At 48.7% G+C, this 14,724-nt stretch overlaps 1 protein-coding gene across 1 annotated transcript in view; it reads right to left on the bottom strand.

The window, feature by feature from the left end:
- LOC142312618 (alpha-2-macroglobulin-like) overlaps nt 1-14,724 on the bottom strand; it is a 105,249-nt gene that overhangs the window by 21,089 nt on the left and 69,436 nt on the right. The window contains exons 24-25 of the mRNA XM_075351612.1: nt 12,983-13,159; nt 9,523-9,604 (exon numbers count right to left, since the gene is read on the bottom strand). Of these exons, the coding sequence (XP_075207727.1) occupies nt 9,523-9,604; nt 12,983-13,159 (259 nt within the window). The remainder of the gene's footprint in view (nt 1-9,522; nt 9,605-12,982; nt 13,160-14,724) is intronic.

Raw genomic sequence — 14,724 nt, forward strand, 5'->3', positions numbered from 1 at the left:
TCTGCCCTGAAGGCCAGCATCCCGGAGTTGCCTCTTCACTGTAGACGTAGACACTGGAGTTTTGCGGGTACTATTTAAAGAAGCTGCCAGTTGAGGACCTGTGAGGTGTTGATTTCTCAAACTAGAAACTCTAATGTACTTGTCTTGTTGCTCAGTTGTGCAGCACAGCCTCCCACTTCTCTTTCCTCTTTGGTTAGAGCCTGCTTGTGCTCTCTTCTGAAGGGAGTAGTACACACTATTGTAGGAAATCTTCAGTTTCTTGGCAATTTCTTACATGGAATATCCTTAATTTCTAATAACAAGAATAGACTGTCGAGTTTCTCATGAAACTTCTCTTTTTCTAGCCATTTTGAGATTTTAATGGAACAAACAAATGTAATGCTCCAGATTCTCAACTAGCTCAAAGGAAGGTCAGTTTTATAGCTTCTCTAATCAGCAAAACTATTTTCAGCTGTGCTAACATACTTGCACAAGGGTTTTCAAGGGATTTCTAAACATCCATTAGCCTTCTAACACAGTTAGCAAACACAATGTACCATTAGAACACTGGAGTGGTGGTTGTTGGAAATGGGCCTCTATACGTCTATGTAGATGTTGCATTAAAAAAGAGACGTTTGAAGCTAGAATAGTCATTTACCACATTAACAATGTATAGAGTGTATTTCTGTTTAATTTAATAGCTTCATTGAAAAAACATGTGCTCTCCTTTCAAAAATAAGGAAATATCTAAGTGACTCTAAACTTTTGAACTGTAGTGTATATATATATATATATATATATATAGTATATTAGGGTTAAGGCAGTACATACTTACCGAGTCGCCCATGGCTGCAGCACAGCTTACAAGGCCGATACGTAGCCCTCATACATATTCACTGCTTTCCCCTTCCACCGGCATCTCTGATTGGCTGCCGTTGGACCACGCCCCCATTCTCTAAGACAGCATCTGTGATTGGTTGGAATCACACACGTTGTCTGTGTCCTTATACTGGTGGTAAATAAACTAAAAAATTAAATTGGTGTAGGGTTCCCCTGTATTGATACCAGCAAAGGTAAAGCCCACAGCTACAGGCTGCAGCCTCCAGCCGTGCACTTTTCTTGGCTGTGTATCAAAATAGGAGGAACCACATGCAGCTTTTTTTTATTTTAATTATTTAAATAAATAATTAAAAACCTGACGTGTGGTCCCCCCAATTTTACTACCCAGCCAAGATAAAGAGCGACAACTGGGGGCTGGTATTCTCAGGCTGGTAAGACCCATGCTTATTGGGAGCCCTCCAGCCTAAAAATACCAGTTTGCAGCTCCCTGGAATTGCCGCATCCTTAAGATGTGACAATCCCAGCACTTTACCCGGCTTTTCTCAATTGCCTTGGTGTGGTGGCAATCAGGGTAATAAGAGGTTAATCGCAACTCACAGCTGCCACCATGCCCTAGATTAGTAAATGGGATGTGTCTATGAGACCCCCCATAATTAACCTGTAAGTGAAAGTAAATAAACACAAACACCGAAAAATCCTTTATTTGAAATAAAATACAAAAAGCCCACCCTTTTTCACCACTTTATTAACTCTCAAACCATCCAGGTCCGACGTAACCCACCCGAGGTCCTACGATGATTCCAGCTCTGCTACATTACTGAAGGAACACCGCATGATCATGGAACATGACCGAACGTTATGAGGTTCAGGCAGAGACTGAGTCACAGTGATGATTGGTGATGTCACTCATGTTAATTGCGGCCACAGCTGAAGGTTCCCACGGACTTCCATCTGTGACTGCAGGTAACCTGACCTCAGGTGACTTCAATGAACTCTCACTTAGTTCACTGACCTGCAATTTCTGGCAGAAAATTGTGGTTTTTTGCCAAGATATGCAGATTTGGTCCTGAAATTTTTACACCATATTCCTGCAGCAAATCTATACCTCCTGGCAAAAAAAACCGCATCACTACCACATGTGCTATGATACGTTTTTTTGCCAGGAGGTATAGATTGGGTGCAGGAGTATGGTGTTAGGCAGGAATACTATATTCCTTGTAGAAGACTCATCCTTTGAAGGGACCCATCAGGTCCCCTCTGCCCTCCAACCCAGCAGCATTCATACTTGTATGGCCAAATTCCCTACCTTAGCATCCCTGTATAATGCTATTTACTAATATGACTGGGTAAAACAATGGTTTATAAACCTCACTTTCCATATACTAATTAGGCCTGTGACTATTTGCAGAGGCGTTGTTTCCCCAGACTAGTCGGCCCTCTTTCCATGTTATCATGCTGCTGTGGGCATGAAATTTTTTTAAAAGAACTGAGAGTCCTCAGTGGTTGATACCTTTTAATGGTTAACTGAAACGATGGTAATAATAGCAAGCTTTTGAGACTACTCAGGTCTCTTCATCAGGCTCAGTATAACACAAAATCTGAAGAGTCACATATTTATACATAACAGGACATAGAATGGAGCAGTAAATAAGACAAATTATGTGAAGCAGAACTATCAGCATGGCAAGGGGACAATCAGTTGTGGCAGTAAATATTGCAGCAGTTCATAAATAAGGAGTGTGAAAGTTTTATTGACCTCTGATTGAGGTCTGGTCCAGGGTTGTGATGCCCCCAGATGGTCTGAGGAGCACATTTCTTAATTGATGTAAAAAGACATAAATCCATGTGACACATTCATTCCTACTCTGAATTTGTCAAAGGTCATCATAAATTTGTATTCCCATAGTCTCCTATCTCTCTGGGATTTGAAATTTCCTTTCAATACCAGCAATTTCATGTCCATGATGCTGTGGTCTGGGTTACAAAAATGTTTGGCCACAGGTAGATCTATCCTTTTTTCTCTAATTGTGTGGCGGTGAGAATTCATCCTTGTCCCTAGCTGTTGTCCTGTCTCCCCTACATACAGACACCCAGTTGGATATTTGGTACATATAATTAAGTACACAACATTGGTTCTGGTGCAGCTGAAGGTACCTGGGATCATGTCCTGATGTGATCTGGGAATCTTTATCTTGTCCATTGTCAATATAAATGGAAATCTCACACATGCACATGGCTCATTTCAACCTCGTCACTGCACCTCAGAAGCGGGGTGGATGCTTCTCGGCTTCATTAGACACAGTGCACATGACCAGAAGTTCAGACGACGGCTCACGTATACGTCTTTTGAACTTCCGGCCATGTGCAGTGAGCCTAATGATGCCGGGAAGTGTACACTAAGCTTCAAAGGCGCACTGATGCGTCAGAAAGCCACGGACCCACTTGGGGGGGAGGGGCAACATGACCAAGGGGGAGGTAGGGAGTGATGGGGTTAATAGGGACAGTTGTATGTATGCCTAATATGGCACTGGGGGATGGTCTTAGCCTGGGAGGAAGAGGAGGAGAAGGGAAAGGGTTAGTCTGGGAGAGGAAAGAGTTATCTCCTCTTCTGCTTCCGGACGCCGAACGATCACCACCATGGCTGACCTCCAGGACCTGCAGCGTTTGATCCAGGCAGCAGTTGCAGCGCACGGGCCCCTGGCAGTGCAGTCCCACATCAGGGCTGCCGGGGTTAACCTGTCGGCGCTTGCCCCTCGTCCCCCCAGCAGCGGCGGGCGCCAGTCGCGGCCCCCCCGCAGGTATTCCCCGGGCGTGGGGGGGCGAGGAGGAGATGTAAGAGCCCCTCCAGGGACCCTCTGCAGAGTGTGGCACAGCGGCAGCATCTGGCTGTTGCAGAGGCCGGCGGGAGGAATCTTCGCTCCAGCCGTGGCGGTCGGGAGGTGGGAGTGGCCAGCACGGGGCCTACTTCCGGATCCCGGCCTCTGGGCTGGATTTACTGTGAGTGCAGCGGCTCCAGGTCGGGAGCGCGCTCGGCGCAGGAGAGAGGCCAGCAGATCCCCCTGCAGTCGGCGGGGGGACCGCGGGGCTGCATGTGGCGGTAGGTCCGGCGCCGGGGGGAGGTCTGCGGTGCCTAACCCTGGTGCGGCTGAGAGAAGGAGTGACGGCGGGAGCCCTGCGGCGACCGCCGGGTCACTCAGTACCGCTGTGCAGCCCCCGGATGTGGCAGTCTCCCGTGGGAGCGGGAGGACTCGGCGGACGGAGGCCTGCAATAGCCCAGGAGGGCCAGAGGCGACGACGGCTGAGACCCGGAGCCGGGCGTCTGTTCGTCCGCGCCCAGAGGCCCCTTGCAGTCGGCAGGGGGGCGGGCGCAAGCGATCGAGGCCCGGGGTGCCGGCGCGGGGGACAGGACGGTCTCCTGGGTTGTCACCCCGGGGCAAGAGATGGAGCGGGGATGACTCTGCCCACGCGGCGGCCCTGTCCGGCGGCCGTGGTGGGGGGGGTGCTACGGCGGCGCCCCCGGATGTCGGATGGAAGATGAGGCCAGCGGCGAGGAGGAGGAAGAGGCTTTCGTTTCGGAGGAGTCGGATGGACGACAGACGGAGGACAGCGAGGCGGCGGTCTCGGGGGACGCCGAGCTGCGGTCGGGTGAGACGGCCGCGGAGGTGGCAAAGGCTGCGCTTGCGGGGGGCTTCGGGGGGGGGCGGCTGCGGCTACGGCAGCGCCCGCTGGTTTAGCTGTGTGGAGCCAATTGTTGGGGCTGTTGCAGGGGCTGGCGGCGGCTCCGGGGGCGGTGGGAGAGGGGGCTCAGGCGCCGGTGGCGGCGTGGGTGGGTGCGTCCGGTTTAGGGGCTTCATCGGTGACGGGGGGTGACGGAGCGGGTGCGAGTAAAGGGGGGGGTGAAGGGGGGAGTGAGACGGGGGGAGAAAAGGAGAAGGAAAAGGAGAAGGAAAAGGAGAAGGAGGATGAGGTGGTGCGCTTAGATGATAGGGCTAAAAGCGAAGTTTATGTTTGTTTTGAAGGCCCGCTGGGGGCCCATTTAAAGAAGGAGGTGCGGGAAAAAATTTGGAAAGGGGAATATGTGGAGATATTTTCTCTGCTTCCCCTGGAGAAATTTAATCTGGATAGGGTTAAGCCGAGTGACTCCAAAAAGGAGAAGGACGAGGAGGAAAAGCGCCGTTATAGGCTTATTCCTCGGACTTTTGCCAACTGGCTACAGGCATTTGCGATTTTGGCGAGCGTGGTCGGGGAGAAGGAGCCGGAGCATTGTTCGGCTTTGTTCGGTTACATGGATGCAATAGGGGAGGCTTATAGGGTTTATGGCGGGCTGGCGTGGCTGCGGTACGACGAGCAATTTAGGCAGAGGAAGGCATTGCGGCCAGATATGCGATGGGACCATAAGGATATTTCCTTATGGATGCGACTGATGTCGGCACCGGCTCAGCCCTTTCGGGGGGGGCGCCGGGGGTTCGGGGGCCGGGTCCCCGGCAAGTTTCAAAAAAGGTTTGTGTTGGCAGTACAATTAAGGGCAGTGCAGGTTTGGAGCGGCGTGCCGTTTTAAGCATGAATGCTCCGGATGTGGGGGGGGACATAGCTTGTCTAAATGTTTTAAAAAAGGAAAAGGAAAGGCTGGTGACGGGGCTGGTAAGAGGGACGACGCCGGTGAAGGTAGAAGTGATGGTTCCGTTTTTAAATAGGTATCCGGACGGGGAGGCTGCGGCATTGTTATGTTCTGGTTTTTCCGATGGTTTTCATATCCCGTCGGTTGTTAATGCGTCGGGCCCGCCGTATCGTAATTTGCGTTCCGCTCGGGATCATCCGGAAGTGGTGGATGAGAAGCTTGACAAGGAGGTGGCTTTGGGCAGGATGGGCGGTCCTTATGTCGCCCCGCCGTGCGGGAATTTGGTGGTTTCGCCGTTGGGGGTGGTGCCAAAGAAAGAGCGGAATAAATTTCGGCTGATTCATCATTTATCTTACCCGGAAGGGTTATCGGTGAATGATGGCATTGCACCGGAGTTGTCAGCGGTATATTATGTGTCGTTCGATAAGGCGTTGGACCTGGTTAGGGCGGCGGGGCGGGGTGCATTGATGGCAAAGGCGGATGTGGAAGCGGCGTTTCGGTTGTTACCGGTTCATCCAGATAGTCAGCATTTGTTGGGTTGCTGGTGGGATGGCAGTTATTATGTTGATCGTTGTTTGCCAATGGGCTGTTCCATTTCGTGTTCGTACTTTGAGGCATTTAGTTCGTTTGTTGAGTGGGTGGTTCGGGACGTGTCCGGGCTTACGTCCATCATTAATTATTTGGACGATTTCCTGTGTGTCGGGCCGGTGGGTTCAATGGTTTGTGCGGGTTTGCTATTTGCGTTGCAAAAAGTTGCGGCCAGCTTCGGGATTCCTTTGGCGCCGGATAAGACGGAAGGCCCGGCGCCGGTGATGTGTTTTTTGGGAATTGAGATTGACTCCATTGCTATGGAATGCAGGTTGCCGGCGGAGAAGGTCCGTGATTTGAGGACCGTAGTGACGGGGGTGAAAGCGGCAAAGAAGGTGCGGCTTAAGGCGGTGCAGTCCTTGCTTGGAAAATTGAATTTTGCTTGCAGAATTGTGCCCATGGGGAGAGTGTTTGTGAGGCGTTTGGCGACGGCCGGGGTAAGGTCTCCGGCGCATTTTGTGCGGATCACAAAGGCGATCAGGGATGATTTGGAAGTATGGGATCAATTTTTGCAGCATTTTAACGGCCGGGCGCTGGTGATGGAGAGGGTGGCGTCTAACGGGGCGTTGCAGCTGTTTACGGATGCGGCGGGGTCGGCCGGGTTTGGGGCTGTCTTCAGAGGTCATTGGTGTGTCGGGCAGTGGCCACAGGCGTGGCGGGAGAGCGGCTTGGTTAGGAATTTGGCTCTGTTAGAGCTATTTCCCATTGTAGTGGCAGTGGAGCTATGGGGGTCGCACTTTGCCGGAAGGAAAGTGTGTTTTCATTGTGATAACCAGGCGGTGGTGCACGCGATTAACAACTTGTCTGCTAAGTCGGAGCCGGTGGTGGTGTATTTGCGGCATTTAGTGTTGAGATGCCTGCAGTTGAATGTGCAGGTAGTGGCAAGGCACGTTCCGGGTGTTGACAACGAGGTGGCTGATGCTTTGTCTCGTTTTCAGTTCAGCAGGTTTCGGGCGCTGTTGCCGTGGGCGGACGAAGTTGGAGTGGAGTGTCCCGAGGATTTGTGGCATCTGGTGAGGCGGTGATCTCAGACTTGATTCGGAACTCGGTGACCGAGGTGACTTGGTGCCGGTATGCTAATGTGTGGGCTGAATGGGAGGAGTTGTTGTGTCTGATGTTTGACGGGGAGAGCGTGGATTACTTGGTGGCTTTGTTGTCGTTGGTGAGTACGGATTTTTCAGCCGGGCGATCGGCATCGGCTGTGGCACATCGGGTGTCGGCAGTGGCGTTTTGGTTAAAAATGAGAGGGGAGCGTGATGTTTCACAGGATTTTCGGGTTCGTCAGGCTTTGCGGGGTTTCCGCCACGGCGTACGGGAGAGGGACAAGAGGCGTCCTGTATCGTTCAGTTTGTTGAGACGGATGGTGGGTGGCCTGAGCGGCATTTGTGAGTCTGTATACGAGACGGTTTTGTTTACAACGGCTTTCGGTCTCGCTTTTTATGGGGCTTTCCGGATAGGTGAGCTGGTAAGCCCGTCTAGGGTGACGTGTGGTGGTTTGATGCTTGAGGATGTGCGAGTGAGCGGTGGTCAGGTGGAGTGCCGGATTCGCCGATCAAAAATGGATCAGCTGGGCCGTGGTAGAGTGGTGGTGTTATATGCGGTTCCAGGAGAGGAATTGTGCCCTGTGCGTTTAGTCGAGAGATTTCTGGCCGTGAGGGGAGGCTTACCTGGCCCGTTGTTGCGGCATTTGAATGGGTCGTTTTTGTCGAGGTTTCAGTTTGTGGCGGTGCTGCAGCTAAGTCTACGTAACGCGGGGGAGAGCCCGGAGGAATTCGGGTCGCATTCATTCCGAATTGGGGCAGCGACGGAGGCAGCTCGTTGGGGGCTTGGAGATGAGGTGGTGAAGCGTATTGGTAGATGGGAATCTTCTTGTTTTCGGCGGTATGTGAGACCGCAGTTGTTGTAGCATCATGGTATTTTGGTTACGTGCGGAAGGTTGCGAAAAGGGGTGTTTCTAGCTGTCTTGGTGGTTGTGATGTTATTGGTTTTGATATTTTCGTTCTGTTTTATTTGTTATAGGGAAGTGCCTGATCTGGATCTTGGGGCACTCTTTCGTATTTTGGGGTGCCCGTCGGGCTGAGGTCCGCCCGAATGGTCGACAGCTGGGTTTGGATCGTGCGCAGGCGACTGTTCGATGGTTTGGAGTTAGGGGCATGGAGTGGGGGCAGGGTGGTCCCGGAATTTCGTTTCCATTGTACAGTTGAGCGGCCCCCGGATGTGCTGGTATTGCATGTGGGGGGTAATGATCTTGGTGCCAGGGCGTCGCGGGATTTGATCCGAGATATAAAGATCGACTTACTGCAGTTGTGGAAGCGGTATCCTGGTTTGCTGGCCGTATGGTCCGACATAGTGACCAGGTTGGCATGGAGAGGGGCTCGGTCGGTGGAGAAGGTTAATAAGGCCAGGGCCCAGGTGAATAGGGTGGTGGCTAGGTTTGTGACCAGGAATGGTGGGATTGTGGTAAGGCATAGGGATTTGGAGCCGGCAGATTGGCGATTTCGGAGGGGTGATGGTGTGCACCTAAACGAGGACGGTCTGGATTTATGGGCGTTGGGTCTGCAGGATGGTGTTGAGCGTGCTTTTGGTGTGTGGCGGGTCCAGGCCACGTAAGGTGTCACGTGGTCTGTCCTGTGGCGGGGGGGTAGGTCTGGTCCAGAGGTTTGGAAGTGATTGGTGGCTGGACCGGGAGTCATTGTCTTGGTATGGTGGGTCTCGGTTTCCGGGATGTGGCAGGCACGGGGTTCTGCCAAAGTGTGGGGGTCAATCCGTGGGTGATTGGCACCTCGTCTCTGGGTCGGTGTGTTGCGGCCGGGGACAGGGGGAGTAGTAGTTAGTGGACTGGGCCTACCCCGGGGGTATTGTAAATGTTATTGTCTATTGTTACCTTTATGTGGTTGTTTTGAGTCGCCCGTTGGACGGCGTCCCTAAGGTGCTAGTTTGTAAACAATAGGCAATAAAAGGCTGCTGTGGCCATTTCAACCAAGTCGCATGCAGTCCGTGTGTTTATTCTTAGAGGATAAGGGGGTTTGGTTACACAGACATCACGACCGGAGAATCCTCCCTCAGCTGGTCATGAAATTACCCATGCGCATGTATGAGATTTCCAGGAGCTGGTGGTGACGTTGACTTGTGGAAATCATGTTATCATGCCCCTAGCGGCGTGATAACATGGAAAGAAGGCTGACTAGTCTGGGGGAAACAATGCCCCATTGACTATTCACAGGCCTAATTAGCCTGAGGACAGTGAGGTTTCTAAGTAGTTTTTTTTTTAAAACATTGATATTAGTGAATAGCGTTATACAGGGCGGGTTAGGGAGGGAATTTGGGCATACAGGCATCAATGCTGCTCGGGTGGAGGGCAGAGGGGACCTGACAGGTTGCCTTTAAGCAAGACTCCAATGGAAGCATTGTGCAGATAAATAATAACAAAAATGATCTAAACACCCAGAATGGCTGAGGTACCCGGAAGTTAGATAAATATAACCAAATCCACTAACCATGTGTTTCCCTCTTTATCACTCTTTCCAAAAGCGCTGTATGATCCATCATCATGTTTGTATGTAAGCTGCCGCTGATACCCTGTGAGAAGCAAAAAAATAAAATAGTAAACACAAAAAGAAGAAAAGAGGAATGGAAAGAAAATTTGGTACACCCATCACTTAATTATTCAATTCAGGTTTTTTATTTCATCCTATTGGCCCCGGTGTATACAATTCAGCCAATTTCACAATGCACTCAGCCTTCATAGACATATGTAACAGAATGGCTAAATAGCCCTTTGTGCTGCCCTTTGGTATGCACGTCAAATTTTGTAATTTGCCATGTGTATTGCCCTGACATCCACATCTAAGGCGTTTTAAAGCCTCAGATACACATCTGGTGTCTAAATATTGAGCCAGTGATGTGTCCAGTTGCCGGTTGTTTTGAAGGTTGCCCCCATCCAACTCCTGTTTTTATCATTTTTGCCATCCTCTTGTAGAATAGGGTCCGTGCCCCACCATGTACATGTACCAGATTTTATTGACTGTTCAATACTATAATATGTATGTGTTTGTACCAACGCGAGTTGACTTTAAATTACATGTTAGATAAGATAGTGTTTAGCTAGTAGAAGGGAGGAGTGGCAGGAAAGATAACAGAAGGGAAAGCTCGAGAGAGGACCAGTAGAGAATATGGTTCAAGTGTGAGAAGACGTGGTCTTGGTGCTAGGGACGGTCAGGGAACCCTGAGGTCCGTAGCATATTGCTCACCCTGACGGGCTTAGAGAGTTGTCTGGCTAGAGTGCCATCGGGGCCCAGAATAAGACATGGTGAACGGAGTTAGGCGAAAGAAGGCACAGACCCGTGAGCTGAGGATGAGATCCAAGATAGCGGGTAGGACAGGGCGAGGAGCAGTACCCCACATGGTGAAGAAGGAAGGAAGGCCATGTCTGTCATAATCGTGTGAAGAATAATAATAATACGTTTTATTTCTATAGCGCCAACATATTCTGCAGTGCTTTACAATTCAGAGGGGACATGTACAGACAATTAGAGACAATACAAAAAAAACAAAAATTAAGATACCAGGAGGAGTGAGGTCCCTGCTCGTAAGCTTACAGTCTATGAGGAAATAGGGGAGACACAAAAGGTGAATGGGGGAGAAAAGGTTGTTATATATGGTCCAGCCATCGATTTAAAAGGGTATTCAAAACCAGCTGCATGAACCAGTCATTGGCCAGAATTTATACTGGTGCAGGGGACAAGAATTGGAAGTACATTTTTTGTTATGAAGGGCAGAAAGAGTCTAAATTAGATTAGGGCAGTGAGGTGATAGGCTAGTCTAAACAAATGTGTTTTTAGGGCCCGCTTAAAGGTGTGGATGTTGGGAATTAATCGGATTGCTCTTGGTAGTGTGTTCCAGAGCATAGGCGAATAAAAGTAAACAATTCTGGTTGGCTAAGTGAACTCTGGTGTTGCGTGTGTTATTGACTGTCCACGATGGTGACTGCCAGTTAGGTGATGGACAACGGCTTGAAGAAACCAGTCAGTGTCATGCACCCCATCCAAGGTCACATCTGAAAACAAAGTCTCATTAGCGAAGGAGTGTGGCGCCCATGCGGCCCGGGTCTGGCACCTTCCTTTACTCTCCTGTGGTTTCTGAAACTTGTACCTATTGCTCCAAAGGCCTCCTGGTTAACCCATTGCCTGCTGTCGCATTACAAACGTTATTTAGAGACTAAAAAAGAGAAAAGGGAGTTTAACATCAGCTCACTGGATCCGGATAGATATTCTTCACTATATGCTGTACAGGGACAAATTCTTAGGACGGTTCCCAGGTAATGAATGAAGTAGAAAAAAGTGATATTCAGCTCCTGCACAAGAAGATTTTCTCCTTATTATGAAATGATCATTTTATTGACACATTTTAAAAAAGGGTCATAAAAAAAATGATTGAAACACTTTTCCTACGCGTTTCGAATGATAATTATTCTTAATCATTGCTTTTCTTTGCCTATGGACCTATATCAACACAAGCACCGGCAATATTTACGCATAATGTATATTGCTAACATCACCAGTGCGACTGAATGAATCCGACCATTTTACTGTATGGGTTCTACACTGACATTGTTTAATAACAGGAAAAGTAGAAAATATACAAATATGTTGCAACAAGGAGCAGGTAAACAACACCGCCATAATGCATCGTACATGCAAAGCAAAAGGCACGGGGTACAGGGATAATCCCCATGACCAATGCATTGGAAAATGACAGTGGTAGGAATGCATCCAGGATTGGTCTGAGACCAGCTGAAGCACTGAGTGAAAGTGCGAAACGGCCGTCGTCTGACGTCTCTGGTGGTGCGCTCCCTCCCCGCCAGCCCCCCACACATGTAACATCCATGTTTGAATAAAACAACCCTTGCACAGCAAGAACTGGTGAGTGCCATTTTTCTACAAGTTCGCATAATAGCTATTAAGTATATGGTGCCAACGTACTTTGTAGTGCAGAACACAAATCACATGCCGAACCAAATACATGTACACACGTAGCTCACTCACACCCAAAATGCCTGTTAACGTCAAGATTGGTTCTGTGGAGCAGTACTATAATGATGACATCCATATAGTCAGCTTACATTGGGGGTTATAGTGATCTATGTTTAGCGTTCAACAGAATTGTATATTTGTCCAGTGGTGGTTCATGATGATAGTTGTAATGTTCTATGTATAGAATCATAGAATGGTAGCGTTGGAAGGAACCTCAAGGGCCATCGGGTCCAACCCCCTGTGGTGTGGAAGTTCCCCTGTTGTGTGTTTACTTCCTTCCCTTTTCTTTATTCCCCTGTACACATATTGTCTCACCTTTGTGTTTGAGTGCAGTGTGTACGAGTTTTCGTTCTCCCTTGTTCTTGTCATTTCTGGGGGGGTTTGGTTATTGTGTTTCTGGCCCACCCCAAGAGTGTGGGAGAGGGGGAGTAAGATCGGGAGTCAGGGTCACACTGGAGACTCGGACCTGGCTACCATCAAGCCTACCTCTGAGATAAGGGACAGCGCAGGGGCTCGAGTTACATATCCGTTGACATCCAAGTATTAGATGGACTGGTGTAAGGCTGCCACTACTGGATTCCTGAACAGTGGAAAGAAAGGAAGCTGCTATTGCTGCAAAGGGGCCTACTCCATAATAATGTCTAGGAATCTAGAATAGGATGTCATATAAGCTCCTACAGGTATAATGTGTAGGTGTCACAATACTTTTGCATATATTATAAGTGTGTGTAATATAAAAGCAGTCAAGACTGATAACAAATAAGTGTAATTTTGCATAAAACTCCGCCTGTCTATCCATTTATCTGAATTTTATGTCTATCTGCAATCCATCATAAATTGTTTGGGATTATATTCGGATCTATGTCTAAACTATCATCCACTAATTTACAAATATAGTGCAATAGAAATCAATACAATTTCTCACCGCTCTCCATGAATTTCTTGGCTTTGCTCTGGATTTCATTGTTCAGTTGATGAGTTTTCTCCAGATATTGCAGGATGAAAATATTAGGAGCAAAGAGAACCATGTTTTGTTCTCCACATCCATATGGCATGGCCAGGAGACGATCAAGGTTCTGCATGGCCGTGCCCATGAGATCTCCTGCAGGGTGATAACACAATTAATATAATATTCATAAAAGAAAATGATTGTGTGATACATATTCTAACATTTTATATAACATTTATATATGTAGATCTATCTACAGTATGTAAAGACGTGCCACATTTATCATTGTATTGCATTTTGATAAATTTGGCACAAACTAAAGCGGGCTTTACACGCTGCGACATCGCTAGCCGATGCTAGCGATGGTGAGCGTGATAGCACCCGCCCCTATCGTTATGGCAATTTGTGGCGATCGCTGCCGTAGCGAACATTATAACATTATCGCTATGGCAGCATCAAACGTACTTATCTGCTCGGCGACGTCGCTGGGACCAGTGAACCGCCTCCTTTCTAAGGGGGCGGTTCGCTCGGCGACACAGCGTCGTCACTAAGCGGCTGCACAATCAAAGCGGAGGGGCGGAGATGAGCGGGACGAACAATCCGCCCACCTTCTTCCTTCCTGATTGCTGGCGTGTGGCAGGTAAGAAGAGGTTCCTCGTTCCTGCAGCGTCACACGTAGCGATGTGTGCTGCCGCAGGGACGAGGATCAACTTCGCCCAAGCGACAGCAGCGATAATTGGGAGCGCACCCCCATGTCAACGAGGAGTGATTTTGGACGTTTTTGCAGCGATCCAAAATCACTCCTAGGAGTCACACACGAGATCGCTACAGCGGCCGGATGTGCATCACAAAATCCGTGACCCCAACGAGATCGCTGTAGCAATCTCGTAGCGTGTAAAGCCACCCTAAGACAACAAAGTGACATTAATAATTCTTCTCTGATAACTTTCCCCCAAAAGTATTGGGTTTATATAGTTTAGAAAATGACAAAACTTTTCATTTATACAATGAATGAGCTTTATATACATACATACAGTATACGGTAATTGGAAAATCTCTTTAAAGGGATCGGTTGCCTCAAAATGTTTGCAAGGGTTGGGCAGTCTACAGATTGTTATTACATTCTCAGTAGTGATGGACGAATAGTAACTACTCGGGTTCAGATTATTTGTTACGAATCCCAAAGTCATGAATAACGAAACTAATACAAGTCAATGAGGAAGGGAGCATTTTTCTTGTTGTGACAAATACTGGAATAGTACTCGGTATTCGGTAAGCATTATCCCAACACAAATAGTTACTATTCATTACTTTCTATTAGTTGTCGCAGCCTCAAATCCTCACAAGATCTCCTTCTCAACTCCTCTGTTATCTCCTCTTCCCACAATCGCATCCAAGATTTCTCCCGTGCCTCCCTCATACTCTGGAATGCTCTACCCCAGCATATCAGACTCTCCACTACTGTGGAAACCTTCAAAAGGAACCTGAAGACCCACCTCTTCCGACAAGCTTACAACCTACAATAACCCTCAGACCACTGCGCAACCACATCTGTCCTCACATACTGTATCCTCACCTATCCCCTGTAGACTGAGTTCTCGCGGGCAGGGTCCTCCCTCCTCCTGTACCAGTCTGATTTTGTAATGTTCATGATTGTTCTTGTTTTTAATGTAGACCCTTTTCACTTGTATTATAACGCCATGGAATAAATGGCGCTA

Source organism: Anomaloglossus baeobatrachus, chromosome 5 (assembly GCF_048569485.1).
Source record: "Anomaloglossus baeobatrachus isolate aAnoBae1 chromosome 5, aAnoBae1.hap1, whole genome shotgun sequence".
Taxonomy (NCBI): Eukaryota; Metazoa; Chordata; class Amphibia; order Anura; family Aromobatidae; genus Anomaloglossus; species Anomaloglossus baeobatrachus.